Here is a 19,357-nt window from a genome sequence, read left to right on the forward strand (position 1 = left end):
TTATTAAAGTAGAAAAATTCAAAACTATTTTTCTTCCGTCTCTGTGTCGGCCCCTTACAAATAGCGGTCCGTAGAGAAATGTATTTGCTCCAACCAGTTGTGGATAAATGGAAAGTTACAAAAACACAATTGACGTCCACCTAGAAAGAAACAAAAAGGAATATTGCAGTCATATTTGACCTCCACCAACCTCATTCAGCCAGTTGCAGTAACATTGAATTTGAATTATTTACAATTTATTATGCACAGTGCATGATACATGTATTTGGTAACATACAGAAGAAGAATACCTAGCCAGATAAGGTGCGTCAATTGCACTGCAACTGATATCATCATTAGAATCTCAAGAGTCACATTCATACTAGTACTAATAATAATAACCTCAGCACTGCTGAACCTCGCGATAAAATGTCTTTCAAGAAGCGACGGTGCTTGGATCACAGAGAAATTCAGTTTTTCAAAGAGGCCTTCATCTATACTTAACTTTGACGCCATGCTGCTTATCATTCAAATCAGTGGAGCACATGTGGTCCTCACTGCTGTCTATGACCTCTTGTGGTGGCAGATATTGCCCACCTACTTGCACCAATTTGCATCATGTTTAGTGTTATTGACCATGGTGCGTAGGCACTCTGTAATTTAAAATACCAAGCAGAGACTTTTACTGCGCCCCACTATGGGGTCTCTAATGTGCCTTGGATTGAAAGTGCTTCACTCTACAATGCAAGCACATTAGAAGGGAGGTGTCTCGATGTAGATGGAGTTATCAGAAATCACTGCGTTCTGACCTCCTCCTCCTCCTCCTCTTCATCCCCCTTTCGTCTTTTGCTTCCTTTTTCTCCCTCGCCCCTCTCTCAATTGCGTCCCTCGCCTCCGGCAAATGGGAATCATTTGTTTGCGTGAACTTCCCATAACCTGCAGCGGGTGAGACACTTATCATTCAGTGTCGTGTTCCTCAGTCCCGACTTCTTCTCTTCCTGCTTCTCTCACTAAATCCTCGCCGTCGTAAATGAGTAGCCATCTTTCTCCCACTGCTAAACCAGGGTCTCCTCTTTTACAATATGCCCCCTTTCTCTCCCGCTGCATTCTCATTCCCCACCTAATCTCGGGGTACTGTTTTCCTTAATGCACTACTCATCTCATCATCCGTCCTGTCATCTCCCCTGTCTCCTGTCTTTTTCGTACTTTTTTCTTCCTAACAAGGCTGCATCCCAGACGCCATCAGTGATCCTCCCCTTTTCATTACCTTAATGTCCCCAGCCGCCATCGTATGTACACAGGTTGCACACACACACACACACACACAAAAATACACGGCCCTCACCCCTTTTTTCATTCCAGAACCGGGTTCATATCATCATAAAGCACGGCTCCTGTCTGCAACTTAGTATACCAGTTTGCTTTTCAGCGGGTGGTGGAGACTTTTTAGCTTTCATTTCCCATCATCACCTGTGTCCTCACCTGAAAATACTAGTAGATACTGAGTGGTACAAGTGTTTTCTTGAATCAAAATGAAACTACAGAGACAGCCGACATTTGTTAAACATTTTTCTGAACTCAGTCACTCATGATGGAATCGTAGGGTCCTAAATGTCACCTGGGTCGCACTATCTGATCACACCTGCAGATGTTTTTTGAGTCACCTGTTGACATTTCCTCCATGTTCAACACGTCAGTAGTCGAGCAGCGCCGCTCAAATCAGATGAAACCCAGACCAGCTCGAATCATCAGGTTTGATATGTGGATTGAATTGATGAAGAACCTGTAAAAGAGAGCTGTAGTGCATCCAGGAAGAGGGTGATTTTGAGAAACAAGAGCTACTGGATCATGAAGGACGAAGAAAGCCCAGGCCCTCGCTCCCGCTTTAATCCCTCATTTGGGTGAACTCAGCTTTTGAAATGAAGCTGTCACTGTATTTCCCTTGCCTTCACCCTTAGCCGAGAGCAGCAACCACGCACGGCAACAACATGCACGCACGTGCGCACACAGGGCTGAGGCTCACAAAATCACTCAGGAGAGGTTTGAAATTCATTCCAGCATTCGAGGCAGCGGCTCGTGGAGCCTCACCTTGTCTGCAAGAGGAGGAATCATCGGATATGTTGCAGACAGAAGGGAATTATGGGTAAATGCAGTGGTGAGGAATGATAGTCCGCAATCTCCGGCTCTAATCTCAGATCGCTGACACATGCCATTCATTTCAGGCCATGCCAAATATTCCCTTCAACGGAGTTTGGGCCAATCCGTTCGACTTGGCAATCTTTCTCCCATTTCCCCCCCGGCCAAATATGGTCAAACTATTTTAAAAGTGACTGATCATGCCCGTGTAAAATCAGATTTGAAGGGAGTGATACAAACCCTGTCCGACAAGTTGAGGTTTGGCAACAGTTGGAAACTTATAGAAATAACAAAGCGCACCAAGTATCTTGGACAAACAACTCAGCAAGACAACAGCATAAAAAGATACATGGAGCAGCAGAGTCAAACGACTGCTCTGCTACAATCCGACCGCATTTTCGTCCTATTTGCTCAGCAAATGACAGTGTTCATCAAAACGTCTCCGCTGCTTCTCATTCCAATTAGAATCGCACAGGAGCGGCTTTAAACGCGCGCTGATGAAGGCGGGTGAAAACGACATGCTTTTACTGCCATCTAGTGGTTGCTCTCGGAAACTCAACCTGGATGGATTCGAGCGCTTCTACGAGTGCAGAAAGGTCAAAAAGGGCGGAAAATCAATTTCCACTCTTCAAGTCTGATTTAGCAAACAATTTAGCATCTCTGTAACCGTTCGATTAATTATGTAAAATAAAGGGTAATAACCGTTCTAACTTCATTAGTCTTCATGGAGGAGTTAATGTTGATGGGCATTTTTGATATTCTATGAAAATGTAAATTAATCATCTACATATTCTGTTTTTTTTCACTTTTATTGTAGAAGAACTGCTTCTGTGCTAGCTGGTTTTTCTTGTGGTTGAAAAGAGGGAGACCTCCATTTTTGAGCAGATGTTTTCCAAAAGTGGGTTTCGGTCTCTATGTGTTCGCAACATGTGCAAGGTGTTCCCAGTGTCTTGGAGGATGAGGAAAATGGCACGTAAAAAGATGTAAAAGTAAAGGAGACAGCCTGTTTGCCCACTCTATATTCCTTTAGTGTTTGTTGCATATGAATCAGAACAGTTTTCCTTCACAATGACGGAGGACAAGAAAAAAATATTTCGATTCCGAGTTGGAAAATCCAAACATTTATAATTGGAAATGTCCCTCGCTTCTTGCTCCTCTCGTCATCAGCATCTTCAGGTGGAGCAAGCACCACGCCGGTGTGTAATAGCGCTGTCAGTGTGGGCCGCTGCAAGGTGTGTGTAGGCGAGCTTAGATGAGATATGTGACCGGCATGCTAACACACAGTTTTATCTAAAGGAAAAAGAGAGAGGCAGGGTTCCCCTCACTATGTGCCTTTGATTAAACTTCCCTGGGTGCACACATGCTTCCAAGAACACACATCAGTCTGCACACACAAATAAATTGCAGGTCAGAGTGTTCACACACACACACACACACGCGCACACAATACATAGACATATATTCTCATTGCGGCCGGTGTTGTTTTGACCTGGGCAAGGCAGCTTGTACATTATGAAGTTGATTTGAGGATTTGGTCATGTTGATTCTAGACAGCATCAGCTTCTCCACCATTAATAACCCCAACACTTTCTGTGAGTCACACAACAATGTACAGACAACAACAAGAGCTCTCAGTGCCGTCCCCTGGTCCAGCCGCTGCACACAAACGCACCACTGCAATGATTGCACATTTACAAGTACAGTGTGTCCGGCAGAGTGTGGGCTTAAATTACACTTTTACATTTATAGTTCGGCGCTCGGCTGTGGCTCCATCCAGATTTTTTTTCTTTTTTTTTTTGTCTCAAACAAGGATCTTGGAAACTCAGAAACGTGGAACCTCATTACTTCAATGAAGAAGTCACTGGTAAGTCCTGTTGCAGGTGGAAGCACCACACTGAAATACGTTTTATTATGATTTACTTGATCTATGTTGGGGCTCTTTTCAGACACAACAGTGATCTCAGCTCAAGTCATAGAAGTGAAAGGGATCGTGACAGGTGCTGAATAAAAGAGCTTCTTACTAAATTCCTCACCGACTTCCCTGCTGTGTTTCTTACTTCATCCCCTTCCTTACTGGTCTGTTTAGAGTCTCTCGTATTGCCACCTCATCATTTGGCAGAGGTTTGTGTAACTAATATACAATTGAATGAGACTGATCTTTGCAGCCATGCTCCCAAACCACCATTATTATTAGTATTATTATCATCATCATTATTGTGTGGATTTACTTATTCATTTGACATTTTTCAGTGCACTCCCATGGAGCCCCCAAGTCAACACCGATATTCACCACAGTCGGACTTGTCTGTTGGATCAGAGTGAATGACAAGTCTGTTTTCCACAGACCAGATCAGATGTCACCAGATTTTCCTTCCTTGGACCACGTCACAAAAGTGCTCATCATCTTGTTGCACATCAGTATACATTCTCTCTCTTAGCTGCTTTTAATATTGTTGCCCACTCCTCCAATTCTCATCCAAAACAAGCAAGATTTCTTTTCTTAAATCATCTTTTAATTCATATTATACTTCAATCAAAATGCTTATCAAATGTATTATTTTTTCTTAACTTAAGGCAGTGATCAAAAGCTAATATACTTTTACAAATGTAAAAAAAAAAAAAAGTGAAGCTACATTTTTCAGAATATTTACAATGTGGTTAAAAGAGCATTTCATTTTTCAAAAATATTTATATCAGTACAATGTCATGCAAAACTAAATCAAAATTAAAATCACAAAACCCTTATCGCCCCTCCGCCCTCCCTCTATTGAGTCTGTCCACTGCACATGATCAGAAGAGTGTTATTGCTGTATGAGATTTGTTAAACACGCCACCATTTGATTCATTCAGACTTCTGCAGCAGAAATCGAGGTGGCAAAGCTGCAGCTGAGAGCGAGGTCAGTGGTCTGTTTGTGTGGACGGTGAGGGGCTGGCTGGAGGACAGAGAGACTGTGAGAAATGTTTGTAGATCTCGGTGGATGAGCTCTGTGGAGGTGATGGGATGGGAGTGTCTGGAGAAGCTGTGGTGACAAAAAAAAAAAGCAACAGTGTGGTCACTGCAACGGAGGGCTGTTTAAAAATCCATTTATCCTCATGAATAATATGCTGTGATGGCAGGGCCGAGCCTATAAAATATTGTCTTCAATTTGAGGATTAAAACTTCAAAATAACCGGGTTCAACCGGGTTGAATTTAAGTTTGGTTCAGAGTCCTGGCTAAGGTTAGCCATTTGTTTTAGGGTCAGAGGCAGGGGAAAGCATGAAAGCCAATGAAATGTCCCCACAAAACATATGAAAATAGATATGTGCATGTGTGTGGGCTTGTTTATCCTACTTCGTGGGGGCCATGTCTTGACAAAACACTATGCTTATGGGGACGGTATGACTTTGTGGGGGCATTTGGCTGGACCCCACAAGGTTAAGCCTCAACTTGAGGATGAAAACTTTGAAATAACTTTAAATTAGGTTTAAGTTTGGTTCAGAGTCCTGGTTTAAGCGAGCCATTTGTTTTGGATGGTTAGGTTTAGGGTGAGAGAGGCTGGGGAAAGCATTTTGGCAATGGGAGGTCTTCACGAAAACAGTGAAAGAAACGTGTGTGTGTGTGTAGTACTTACAAATCTGCGTGGAGTGTGTGATCGGCATGCTGCTGATGACCAACGTGTGTCCAGTCACAGGGTCTTGAGCCAGCTGGGTGTGTGCCGAGTGGTGCAAGTGTGTCGGCTCTGTGTTGAAACCTGCACATGAAACACATTTCTGTTTGCTTGTTTTTTCCTAAAATGCACTCAAACAAAACTGTACTTGAACTCCGGAGGAGTCCTTGGGTTTAAGCCGACTCCTCTGTGGATGAATTATCGAAGCGACAAATGGTTATTGTGAGGCTGAACGATGACCTGACGTCTCTTTATTACTGACTTGTGATAAGCATGACCACGTGCCCTAAACATTCTGGAGGACCAATAGGTGGTTCTGCCCTCTGAGCAAAACTTCTCAATAGTGAGCTCTCATTAAGGGGATCTTAGCAAATCTGCCCCTGGGTGTGTATTATTGTCTTCAAAATACGCCTACAGTTTTCAGTACTGTACGCACTTGCAAATAAAGCATTACTTTACTTCCAGGGAATAAGAGCGACGCAGCATTTTCAGCGCCACTTTCTCCTTCAAGCAGGAGCTGAGAAATAGGAGACACAAGTTTTGCACTTTCCTGTACGCCTCATCTTTAGTTAAAGGCCATACTTCCAATGTTATTAATACATTCAGGGTTTAACTTCAGGCCACTATTTTTACACATGCAGAGAAGTCTAAGGGTGATGTGCTACAGAGTTTCTCTTGTCGAGACATTCGCTTCTATATCTGGAGCTGGAATATAGTGGGGCTTTTTTTTTTCCTCCCAACCTCTGAGCAAAATTCATAATATTTTACCCTTTTTAGGTTTAACCTTTTTAGCGTTTTACTCGCAAACTTCCCTGAGAGTTTGTACTTTTTTGCTCTTCAGCATAGCTTTATGTTCCCCTCCTCGCATTAATCACTACACAGCTTCACCGTTGCATTGTCTCGTTGAAGGTCATGCTATTTTTCTTCGTCCAGGTTTATGAGGAGCAACAGCGGCCCGGTCTTACCTCCCAGCAGCATCTCGTGCAGCAGGTTGTCGATCTTGGCCAGGCCGCAGAGCTTAATGAACTGGAGTTGCTCGATCATTTGCCATGTGATGCTCTGCAGGGTGGGCAGCAGGAGTAACAGCTCTCCAAAACGACCCCTGGAGTCATACTGTCTGTCATTAATGTAGTCCTCCAGACTCATCTGTACCTGCACACAAGGATGCCGCCGTTTTGTCCTGAAAATTCTGCATCATCCATCGACTTTTCCTTCTTTTTTTTTTTTCCTTTTATGATAGACGCTGCCAAAATACCTGCTGACGGACAGCCTTGATCTTGGAGGGGTTTCGCAAAGACTTTGCATCTACAGGAGCAGGCATGGACGATGGTGGAGATGATGGAAGTGCAAGAAGGGCAAATATGGACATGTTAGAGCTTTGCAGGAGAATCTATTAAAGCAATCTGGACCGAACAAAAAGGCAACTGAAAAATTCAGATACACCTGCCGCCAAAGCAAAAAATACAAATAATAATAAAAATAATAATAATAATACACATTTTAATTAAAACAATTTTCTAAGCATTCGTTCTATTAATATTATTGACATACTCCTAAGATAATTTCTTGTTTTCTTAGGTTATTGTCAATTTTACCTCTTTGTTAGATCAATTACTAATAATAAGCTTAATAACCAAATTAACAATTTAGATGATATGTGTCAGGTTGGGGTCAATTTGAAACAAAGATGAATTATATTTGAAATGAACATCTGAGATCTACCTCATAAAAAGCACCCGATCGAGAAAATGTATACAAAGGATGCATACATTTTGACTTAAATGTGGTTGTCTGAATGTATAAATAATGAAACAGAATAACTAAAAATCAGTGTTTACAGATGTGGTTTAATATTTCACCACCAGTGTATCTTTATATTTAACTCACAAGCTCCATCTTTATGATAGAACGCAAAGAAAGATCCGGTCTGAATTTAACTGTAATGAATAATGTTCGCCACCAGATGGCTCTAGTTTGTTAATTCAGTTGCATGACAAATTTACATCCGGAATTTCTCACATTAAAAGGTGATTTAAGCATCTTTGAAAGTGGTCACTGTCGTGTCGGGTGTTACCTGGGTCAAAGAAGACGATGGCCTTTAGAGCTGCGTACTCGTTGTCGTCTATCTGGATCTCCTGAAACGGGTGGACCAGCTCGTCCAGGACTCGGTTGGCAACTCGACAGAGTTCAGGTTCGGGGCTGTTTTTGTGGATCACGCAACCATTACCTGGACATCCAGAGAAACTGTTAGAGGGAAGTTAACCGTGTGTTTGTGCTCCATCTACAGCATGACTAACATTTACAGGAAAGACTCTTCAAAGCACAAAGAAAGTACGAGTCAATCATTTACCACCGACGCACAATTCATAAGGCTCTCATGAACCATTCAAAAGACTGCATGACTTGTCTTCTGCTGGCCAGCTCGTACCTAAGAGCAGGAAGTCTTTGAAAGCCATTGACCTTTTGGCAACCCCGAGCAAAAGGTGTTCACCCGCATGTGCCCTCAGCAGGCTCACCTGGAGACAAACACACAGGTAAACAGAGAAGGCAAACGGCCAACAATGCAGACCAATCCACTCAAGGGTCATAACAGCGGTACATTACGAGGTGTCTGTATGCTAATGTGAATCCTGAACTCACAAGTTAACCATCCTGTGAAAGACAGGGGCAGCGCACACTCATTGAGGAAGAGGTGCTAAAGACCATCATGATAAATAGGAGTGCGATTTCTGTGGTGTGGCATTTCTGCCCACTCAAACTTGTGGTCACGCTGTGTGCGCTGATGTGCTATTTTTACTAAATACAATTAAAAATGAATATATATTTGAGCTGTTCTGACGGTAGTGCGCGAGCTAGCTCTCTCCATTCTTCAACCTTAGAGGCTGAAGCAACACAGTGGCAGAAGCTCTCATGTGTTCAACAACAGACCTGCCTTTATTAAGCATGTCATATGTATATTTCTACATAACCTCAGCCATGAAATACACTTTTAGTACGTCCTAAATTTTAAAATTAAAAGCACATCATTCTCATGTGATTAGACTTCCTTAAAGGCGACAAATTACAAATAATAATGCTACCTGTCAGTACCATGAAGAAAAAGAGACAGTTCTTTATCACCAGCAAATGTCTCAAAAGCACATGCTCTTAGTAAACCACATTTTTTAAATCTCCAATTTTAATCTCTATGGTCACGGCAATGGCACGTAGAGCAGTTGCACCCCGCACTTCCAATCAAAACACCTCTGTTCAATACAAATCATGCAAATCTTGTTTGTGCAAGTCTTGGTGTCCAGCTTTTCTGTAGCCCATGGCATTTGAGGTTGAAATCCTCGACGTGTCTGTTATAGAGCTGTTGTGTTTTGCCCCAAAAGTCTCCCTTTTTTCAGCGAGGGTGACATGAGAATACCTACACAATGCGTACACATATAATGGTCACCAATACCACAAGACCGTCTTTACGACACTTTACGGCAGTGTGCAGTTTTTGAACATCAGATTATGACAGCTTTGTAAAATTTGTGTTTGCACTGCTGAGAAACTTGGGACCATAATCCATGTACAAGAAAAACTCACTGAGGAATGTTGTTCAAATATACTATATATGGAAAAATAAAGAAACTTTATGTACAATGGTGTAAGTACTCAGTGTGGGTGAGTACTCTTCAAATTTGATCAAGGGCCCCAAGTGGTCACCAAGCCTGACGTTTTTATTTGAGCCTGTTTGTGAGAGGGTCTAAACAGAACTGGTTAAAAATGGAAAGTCTACTTGCCACAAAAATGTCTCTGAATAAAAACTATATTTTTGTAGAATTGCGTTTTGCTTAATATATGTATCCCTGAGGTTTATCCAAAATGTATCCCCCCTTCATGAGAGTTGGTTGACGTTTCATTGTCATCAATAGAGTTGCAACTGTTCTCTTACAAACCAGGAAGTGACCATGAACTAAAACTTTAAAGTGTTTCTTTCGGTTTCCCAGCGTAGGCACCAGTCAATAAGAATATTCCCTGACAGGCATTACATTCATTACTATATTTAGTAAAGACTGAGATAAGAGTGGAATACACAGCATCAATAAACAGCTGCGTCATCAAACCTGGTCATCCAGTGGAAGTTCCCCAAACGAAGGAATGTATTTGGCCCACTCCACTAGAACCAGCAGCTGCTGTCTCATGGAGTCACACACGTCGCTGATGGTGGCCGATTTCTGCTCCGACAGGTCTGTTATAACAACTGGAGCCGTGATCTGCCACCAGGGGGAAAATCACATTTCAGAAGTTTTCAAGAGAGACAGTAAGAGTTTGGGACGTGGCCTCACCTGTTGAGACAGGGATTCTGCTTGCGCTAGAGTTGTGATGGGGGGAATGTCTTGGGAATCAGGAATACTCCTTCTGGAGCTGATCCGATCCCGCTCATTCTGGACCGCTGAAATAAGAAAAATTATAGTTACATCCAGTGGGCTGTATCAGTGGTAAGCATTTGCGGGATAAATAAGGAAATGGCGAAAGGTGATATGATGGAAAATAGTTATACTGGTTGGCATCAGCAAGATGAGTTGATCATTAACCGGCTTCAATCCAGAACAACATGTTTGAGTAACACATGATTAGGTGTCATAAAACCCTGCCAAGGTTATTCTCCTCATAAATACACACACAGCAAGTGATCGTCTCTTTTATGGCGGCCTCCATTTTGACCAGTGGATCAGGCCTATTTCAAGACGCTGTTCAAGATCTCATGTAGTGTTTTCTACCAAATACAGATGTGAATGGAAAGTTGGAATGAAAGCCGCGATGTGACTCCATACCCTCTTTTTTCATGCCAGCCCTGAAGCATTTGTTGAGTCGGCAGAAACGACACTGGTTCCTCTTATCCTTATCAACAACGCATTGTCGACTGAACCTGTACGGGAAAGAAAAAGTTCATCTTATAGACCGTGACCACTCGTCTACAGTAGCTGTGAGATTCCCTGTTAATTCAGCACTTGCTTTGCACCAACAAGCTAAGACATCTTACACGTTAAAATTCTGTACTTCATCTCGTGAATTGTCAGTCTGTGCAGGTGATGGAGTAACCACGGAAGCTTGTGACTGGTCGAAGGACTTCAATCCACTTTAATCTCAGTTAAGCAGTGGAAACACTTTGAAAAGTCATTTTTTTTATTTGTGGAAGTTAAGAAGACCTTCCATAGGCTGAATTGGAATGTATCTTTCAAGTGTAACCAATAAGAAGAGAACGCCCTATGAAGGTTATAGCGGCTTAATATGATTTATTATTCAGAACAACTCTAATGTGCCAAGATTTAGGTGGAAGTTTGAAGCTGCCTTCCAGGTTAGAGGATGTGAGGCAGAATGTGATGTGCCAATCTGCTCCATTCTTTCTTTCAACAGGCAGTCTGCACCACCTCTCTTACCAGTGTCAACGCCAGTAGTAAATATCCCCTAGTGGCGATTTCCGAGATTTGTTTGAAAGTAAAACAGTGTAGCAGCTTCCCCTGAAGAGTCTGTAACTGTTGGACTTATTCATCCCAGGTCACCTAAATAACTATGGTTTTGGTGTCTCTGCACCTGCAGGTGTAGATGTGGCTCTTCCGGATGGAGCGTCTGAAGAAACCTTTACAGCCGTCGCAGCTGGACGCTCCGTAGTGTTTCCCTGTGGCCTTGTCTCCACAGATGGCGCAGTTACTGTTGACCCCGTCTGGACCAGGTACGCTGGGCTCTGTCGGCATGCTCTCTGGAACAAGCACAACATGAGCTATCAACACCAGTCCAAGATGGTTTTTTTTTTTTTGGTAAACATGAGCGTGTCATGATGTTTGAGGAGGCAGTGGATTAGTTGAAGTTAGTCTTTAGTCTGGTTTAAATTATAAAACGTCCCTTCTCTATTTAGTTTTGGGAGGAAATCTGAGCCTCCATTGAGAAACCCTCAGAAACAAACAAAGTTTCGGCTACACTACAGTTAAAATATATTGCACTTCTCCTTTTATGTAATGAGATACTCTTAAAAAAAATGTTCTTTCTGCATTGTCACGATCACAGTCACAGTCACTGTTATTATCAGCAGCAGAGCTATTGCCATCATAACCATAATCATCACCTCTGCCTCAAATGCTGTGAGAGCAGTTCCAATATGGGAATGAAAACACCCGTGACCATGTAAACCAAACACACAAACAACGTCGATGAACTGACCCGGGTCAAGGCAGTATGTGAATCTGAGCATCTTTGAAACAAGTTAAACACGCCATGCTGGAACTTCCGCCACAAGTGTTGAGTTAAATCATGTTGAACCAAAAGTCACCTGTAACTCAAACGTCTCTCGATGCGTTTGGCTTACCTCCTCCTACATACAGGACCTCTGCGTTCTCAAACCCCAGCGTGCTGTATGAAGGATCCAGACCCTCACAGTAGTTGGCCACTTCCATATCTAGCAAGGATTTACTCTGATGGGCAGGTGGATACTTCATCCTTCTCTCCTCCGTCCCTTCTCATTCATCACAGACTTGCAGACATGACAAAGGGAGATCCCAGGTGCAAAAGATTTGTAATCCTCATCTGATTGGGCCGGGGAAAGGGAGCAGGGAGGAGCAATGCTCCAAGACTCCTCACCTTGTCGTACATGACTTATCTGTTGTTCCAGGCTCTTATCACAGGAATTGATAGATAGGGGTTGAAGGATATTTCTCTTTTCTCCCTCTGCCTAATTTTACTGCGTTTGGTGCCACATTTGTCAGGCTGAGCGTGAATGTGTTTCTCGGGCCTCCTAATCTAATCACAAGAGGAGCAATAGCAGCACCGCCTCAGCAGATTTTATCTCCCAAGACACAAAGTGAAGTGGAAAACACTGATACCGTTAATTGCACTTCCCATGAGCACGGGGCGCAGCTATACATCCAAGCCTCTGCTGTTAAAAACTATTGATGTTAGAAAACTATAACCAAACAGATGTATGCATCAAATATAGATATATATTTTTAACAATACACATTTATTTATTTATGTTTTTGTTTCGGAAAGGAGGGGTGCTTCTCTATGGCAACGCCACTGAAGAGAATCTTCCACAAGTTTCAGTTCCAATACAACACAACCGTCTTCAAATGGCCACCTCTGCTGTCAACAGCTGTTCTGAACCGGTTAAACTGTTTCCACCTGCTAAATTTGACTGTTCATCATTTGGGGTGCCCTTTAAAAACATCAAACTTTTAATGATCAAAGTTTGATTTTCGGCACACTGCATCAACAAAACGTTATTCTAAATTTGTCTTTGTCTTTGTCTGGCAACTAAAGTTGCATCTAATTTCACATTTGGTAACTTGTGTAAACAGTGACAGTGAAAAGGAGGAGCAAAGATGAAGGAAATTCTGTGTACTGGATGGAAAGTCTTTCGATGGAGCAGCCAGACAAGGTCTTTAGTGCAAATCCAAATGAGAGGAAACCTAAGTTCTTCCCTTACTAGAACATTACCATTGTTCTGTGGGTCAATGGTAACTCTAAAATGTGAGATATACATGAATGAAATCAGTGGGGGCAGTGAACAAGAAGAAGAAAAAGTAGAGCCATAAGATGAAGTAGTAAAGATGGCATCAGGGGTAGGATTCTATATTTCCTGACGGCCCCAGTTATTTAATATGACTGATGTGACAGGCTAGCAAGCCCAAAGACAAGTGGACCGAAGGAAAAGTCTTAAATGCAAACAGAAATATCATAAAAAAAATATTGTATTACAAGGCATTTTCTCCGTCATATATTTATTTTGAGGGACAATAAATGATAATAAAATGGAATCTAATTTCAATGTAACTAGTAATAGCTGGTTGTTTTTTTTCCTTCTACAATTGTGTGGATTTCTTCTGAACCTTTGTGGCCATAAATGATCTTTATTTAACATATAAAACAAGAAATGAGAGTTCAGGCTGAGTGTCAAGCTACTTCATCTCTACATGCTGTTGTTGGGTCTTGACTTGGTCTCAGAACAGGCCTGACTACAGCACAGGTAAAAAGTCATGGCTTATGAGAAGAAAAAGTATTTGCATGTAGTTGTGCTCTGACCTATATATATGCCTATATATACATTTTTAAAATATGGGGGAGACAAAAGTGAGAGCAAAGAAACTCATAACAGCGTCGAGATCAGGACCAATGTTTCGCTTACTGCGCTAAAAAAGTAGAACAAATCGAGATGAATACAGGTCATCGTTTGAAAAAAATAAAATGAAGGTACATTTCTTGAAAGGAATCAGTTGACAATAAAAGTAGAGGGTATCCGCTTGGACGATGGCGATCTATACAGTAGGAGTGAATATAGACAAGGTGAGCTGTTTGCTTTCAGGTGATGTGTAGAAACTGTTAAGCTAATTCATGAGGTGATACTATCACCATGATAGCGTGCATGAGAGTCCATCCTCGGAGAGTCAAATGCCATAGAGAGATTACATTTTAACCAACAGTGGGATCAGCATGTCTGAGTCATCGCTTTGGAAGTGAAAGAAGAATATTGTGACTCGTGTTCAAATATAAAAGCTCAAAATGTGTGCTGCACATTGTCGTGAAACATTGTGACGCTGTCTGTATGAATTAAATTAAACTGTATGAATATTAATAACTGGATGTCTGTATGAATATAAATTATTTTGTGATTGTTATTATTATTATTATCGTTATATATATATATATATATATATATATATATATATATATATATATATATATATATATATATATGTCTGTGCGTGCACTACATTTCTGTGCATGTAAAATATATATATATATATCTATATATCTATATATATAGATAGATATAGATGAATAATATATATATATATATATATATATATATATATATATATATATATATATTACATGCACAGAAGTGTAGTACACACACACATGCACACACACATATATATATATATATATAGTGCAATTTTTTGAGGCCCTTTAATGTCCACAATAATTTTCAAATTGGCATCACAATAGATGACTTATATGTCCTGCAAAAACATATTGTCACACTGACACCATCATGCCCACACCTTGCCTAATGCAATACCCAAAAAAGAAGAGAAAAAACATAACTCTCTAAGATTATATTTTGACAAAGCAATAGCAACAATTGATTTCCTGATTGAATAAGACCAGTTCGGTGACACGTCATGCACAGCATTTCTGAGAAACTGCCCTTCCTCTTAGCAACCAGAAGCCGTTTCATGCAATAAACCTCAGACTAAAGAGGCGTTCGCAGTGTGAACAGGCTATAACATTGCCATCTTCCTCAGTTTAGCCTATGGCCGGGAAAAAAAATAAAAAATCAGCATATAAATATTTGCATCCCTTCAGCTTCTCTACATTTAAAAAATGTATAGGGTCACCAAAATATATTCATGTGATGAAATAAGAATTTACTGAATTTACTGTACAAGGATATATATATATATCCTTGTACAGTAAATTCACTCCAACACTCTTAAAATCTCACTCCAACACTCTTTTTTAGCTGCAAAAAATATCTGGAAATTGATGGATCCTCCCTTGAAAGTAATAGGAACTTTTTTTTTTTTTTTAATTTTAGTGGCATCCAACATGAGACCGAGCCTAGAGCATGTATTGGGGGTGTCAAGGGGTGCGGACTGTGCAGCCTAAAGAGGGCGAGAGGGATTGTCTCAGCCCATCAGAGACACCTATATGGCATGGATGACAGCAGGAAAGAGAACCTTGCTGTGGAGTCCATCCGTGTTTTGGGTCGCGAATGTGGCAATATACTTGGCAGGTGAAGGCATAATCCTTGCACTTTCATGCTTTAAATGCTCCCTGAACCAAGGGCGCTGTATTAGCACTCCACACTCTGCTCTGGTGCAAATCATTTTCTATTGTAGGTTTTCATTTTTGGTTCTACCTGGAAATGGGTGATGGGGCTTTATCTTGTGTTAAAACACTGCCCACGCTTTTGACTCAACTTCCTCTTTGAGTAAATGACAATCTAGAAAAGCTTGTCACTCTCAACACTATTTCAGAAACTTCAGGTGACGCCAACATGCTGTGTTTCAATTCTGCTGTGGTTTACACTAATGCTCAGATTTTACAGCTGTCCTCGCCGGTAAATTATGCCATGCGATACAACCAAAAACTGTGTTGCTTACCTTGGATTAACAACATTAACCTAACATAAACCTTAACAATCGCCAAAACAAGACTCATTGACTGGAACTACTTGGTTAACCACAATCATATGCAAAGCACTGGCACAACCCAGCTGTGACTGTACAGTACAGTAGATAGTTTTTATATTTTCTCCTTGCTGGAAGACCAGTTATCACATGATCTTTATAGCTCAGAGTCTTCACTATCTCTCTCAGAGAACAAACCGTTTTATCTCCAAAAACACTTTTGAATAATAGATACCTGGTTCCAAGATCATGTTAAATGTATTGTGAACCAACGTGGCAAATGCTCAAGCAACAGAAAAACTCAAACCTGCATGATACCGAGAGGCATGAAGGTTTTTCACTTACCTTTAGTTCTGATTTCCGTCCGTAAGATGTACATCGACAAAGGAGCAGCCCTCACAGCAACATTAGCCTCAGTGACCCTTACAATGGCAAACGGATTTGAAGATTAAAAGCGAAGTTTGGGGAGTGCTAAGCAGCCTATCATTCTAAAAGCGACACCGTGGATGGCGCCACCATTGCCTCGTCATTAGATCGATTTACTAAACAAACTCAAAGTCGGGTGGGGATGTTAAACAGTAACCTGGTGCCATAAAAACCCAAAGGCTCAGGAGAGCGGGCGTTTGTCTGCACATGTGTGTAAGTCAAGCACGTCTTCAAACGCCAAGAGCCAAGACCTCTGAGGTAATGTTTCACAAAACAATAGTGAACGAGTAACATTGTTAAACATTTATTTGTCTCTTTCACACGGACACTTCAGTTATGTACATAAATGTCAAGTGTACCCAAACAACACTGTATGACCGTATATTTACTTAAAATCGGTGAGTGAAAAATGAGTTGCATTCTGAAAAACGGAAACCGAAGCAGAGCGCTTGAACAGGTAGAAGAGAGTGGCCAGCAGGTGGCATCGGTTCACCTGCGACGTGGCGTCGATTATCTTACAGAAAAGCTCATGATGTCGCATGAGCTGTTCAGGCACTAGAGGTCAGCTATGGTAAGCACTTCTTGCAAGATTGTCCACCTAAGATGGTGAGTAGATCCAAGCAGTTGAAAGTGGTCAGACTCAGGAAGACTTCATTGATATTCTGTAGTTGTTCCACGTTTTCCAAGTAATTCAACCGGAAAGCGTGGTAAGGGACAAAACAGACCAGCATGATGACGGCAAACAACAGGCTCTTCTGATGAATCCCATAGTCCAGCTGTTGCGTGCATCCTTGTCCATTATTCAGGTTGAGAAGCCGCAGGACATTCACTTGAAGTGCAGTCAACACCACGGTCACCACAATGATCAGCACGCAGGTGATGTAGTTGAGCACCTTCGCTGCTGTCGAATCCTGGATGCTGGTGCCAAACTGGAAACAATGGGTGTCGTTGTTGGAGCTGTTGGAGCAGTTGGAGCTGTTGGAGCAGTTGGAGCTGCTGCTGCTGCCGTAGCGGAACCCGATAACAATGATGACCACGATAAACACCGCGACCGACACGACGGCACCTATCAGCAAGGGGAGGACCTTGGAATGGTAAGTGACAATCTCAGATTTGTTATAGAAGAGCTTGAGTCGCGTTATGATGATAATGGTATAGAACACAAAACACGTGTACATGTGCACGTGGATGAGGCTGCTGACAATCTTACACCAGGCCACGCCCAACATCCACTGGCCGCTTGAGTAGTAGTAAATCCTGAAGGGCACAGTGAGAAGGAAAATGAAGTGGGCGAAGATGAGGTAGATCACAGTGATGGAGGCCGTGGAGGATGCTCTGCATTTCATGATGCGAAACATCAGAGCGATGCTGATGGTTCCGCAGACCAGAACCACTGAATAGATGGCGACGAGGACAGAATGGTACGCGCCCTGGTTCACGGTCGGCGTTGTACTGTTCATCCTCTGATGCAGATGAAACCTAAGGGCAGAATTATCATGATTATTTATTTGTTTTCACAGGATGCCCAATAAAATTCTTACCAATTACCTTCTATACCAATGATTCTTAACCATAAGGCCGGGGCCCATGGTTGGGCGGCGAGCGCCTCCTAGAGGGCCGCTAAAAGTTTTCTTGTTTTAGACCTTTGGGCCGTGAGGACAGCAAGACGCTCAGTTTTAATGCATTAGCCACGGATGGTGGCAGTAGTGAGTCACTGAATTGACTTGACAGCTACAAATCTGAGATAGTCAACAACTATGGAGAAGTTCTTGAAAAGAAACAATGATAAAGTGATGCCACCGCCCCCAACAGTAAAAACTGTTCATGACAGCATCTGTTGAAGCGTTTTTGAAAATGAATTAGAACATTTTATGGCGATTTTCGCAACAGTTTGCATAAATTTGTATTTTTTCCACTTTAGTACATTTGATGAATATGACTTGCACCTGGTTCTGCTGTTGGTTGGACTTTTCGATGACAAATAAATATCTTTGCAATGATCTCATGGTTTCATGTCATTTCACAAGGTTTAGTTTGTTTACGTGTAAGTAGATTAAATATGGTTGTTGACAAATGAAGAGGAATGAATGGGCTTGAATGGGCCCCGCGTCCATTTGTTCTGGGAAAGGTTGTATACCACATATTTTGTCCTGCACGTCAACAACGTTCCACAATATTAACGATTGTCATAAAAACAAATACACATCACTTTCATACACAAAACAGAAGAAAAAATACAATAAAATCCACAACCAAGTAACAAAACAACACATTTTCACTTTGAGTATCTGCTGCAAATTGCAAGAGTAAATAAAACAGCACTTACTCTGAGAAAAAATATTTGGTTCCTCTTATTTTTCTTCTTGACTTTGAGGTACGCAAACAGATATTACGTTTCACAAGAGCAGCGTTTGAAGAGCTTGTTGTGTCGTCTCAGTCAGGAACAAGTAATCACATATATCTGACAGCTCAACCGCGACGCTGAGCACTTCCTCGTTTTGCCAAAGCTTCCTCCGATATCTGTTTTGCATGAGCGCGATCGGATCTCGGAAGCAAAAAAAAAAAAAACTACACAGATAGTCGAACGTTTTCTCTCAGATTAACTCAGGGTTTATAAGGTAGAACACAATATTTTGGTTCAGAGTTCTCGTTTAGATGCACAGAACAGACAACACAGTGTCAAATATATATATATATATATATATATATATATATATATATATATATATATATATATATATATATATATATATATATATATATATATGTATGTATGTATGTATGTATCAACAACGTCCTAAACTTGTCATTGACAGTTACATAAAATGGCCGTCAGTGAAATTTGGGGGGGAAAAGAAAACAAATGAATAAACAAAATGTATCTTCCTACAATATTACTGTTTGGTTCAGGAATATTTCATTTTCAGCTTCTTTAATCTTCTCCTGCATACATTTAAGCGCAGATGTAAATAAAGTTTTTCAACAAGGACTCAGGGAAAAAATTT

The 19,357-nt window shown here is 41.4% G+C and overlaps 2 protein-coding genes across 2 annotated transcripts; both read right to left on the reverse strand.

The window, feature by feature from the left end:
• Positions 1-4,300: 4,300 nt before the first annotated feature.
• On the reverse strand, positions 4,301-16,414 carry hnf4g (hepatocyte nuclear factor 4, gamma). Its single transcript, XM_053859654.1, has 11 exons — positions 16,272-16,414; positions 11,332-11,497; positions 10,572-10,666; positions 10,083-10,189; positions 9,861-10,010; positions 8,192-8,279; positions 7,838-7,990; positions 7,019-7,068; positions 6,729-6,915; positions 5,728-5,847; positions 4,301-5,135 (listed from the first exon to the last, which is right to left on the reverse strand). The coding sequence occupies exons 1-11, from the start codon at positions 16,303-16,305 to the stop codon at positions 5,014-5,016; spliced, it is 1,272 nt and encodes a 423-aa protein (XP_053715629.1). The 5' UTR covers positions 16,306-16,414; the 3' UTR covers positions 4,301-5,013.
• A 275-nt stretch (positions 16,415-16,689) lies between these two features.
• LOC128756248 (probable G-protein coupled receptor 141) lies at positions 16,690-18,783 on the reverse strand. The gene is made up of 2 exons (XM_053860597.1): positions 18,679-18,783; positions 16,690-17,831 (listed from the first exon to the last, which is right to left on the reverse strand). Exon 2 carries the CDS (start codon positions 17,810-17,812, stop codon positions 16,919-16,921), a length of 894 nt encoding a protein of 297 aa, XP_053716572.1. The 5' UTR covers positions 17,813-17,831; positions 18,679-18,783; the 3' UTR covers positions 16,690-16,918.
• Positions 18,784-19,357: the final 574 nt, after the last annotated feature.

Source organism: Synchiropus splendidus, chromosome 3 (assembly GCF_027744825.2).
Source record: "Synchiropus splendidus isolate RoL2022-P1 chromosome 3, RoL_Sspl_1.0, whole genome shotgun sequence".
In the NCBI taxonomy this organism is placed as follows: Eukaryota; Metazoa; Chordata; class Actinopteri; order Syngnathiformes; family Callionymidae; genus Synchiropus; species Synchiropus splendidus.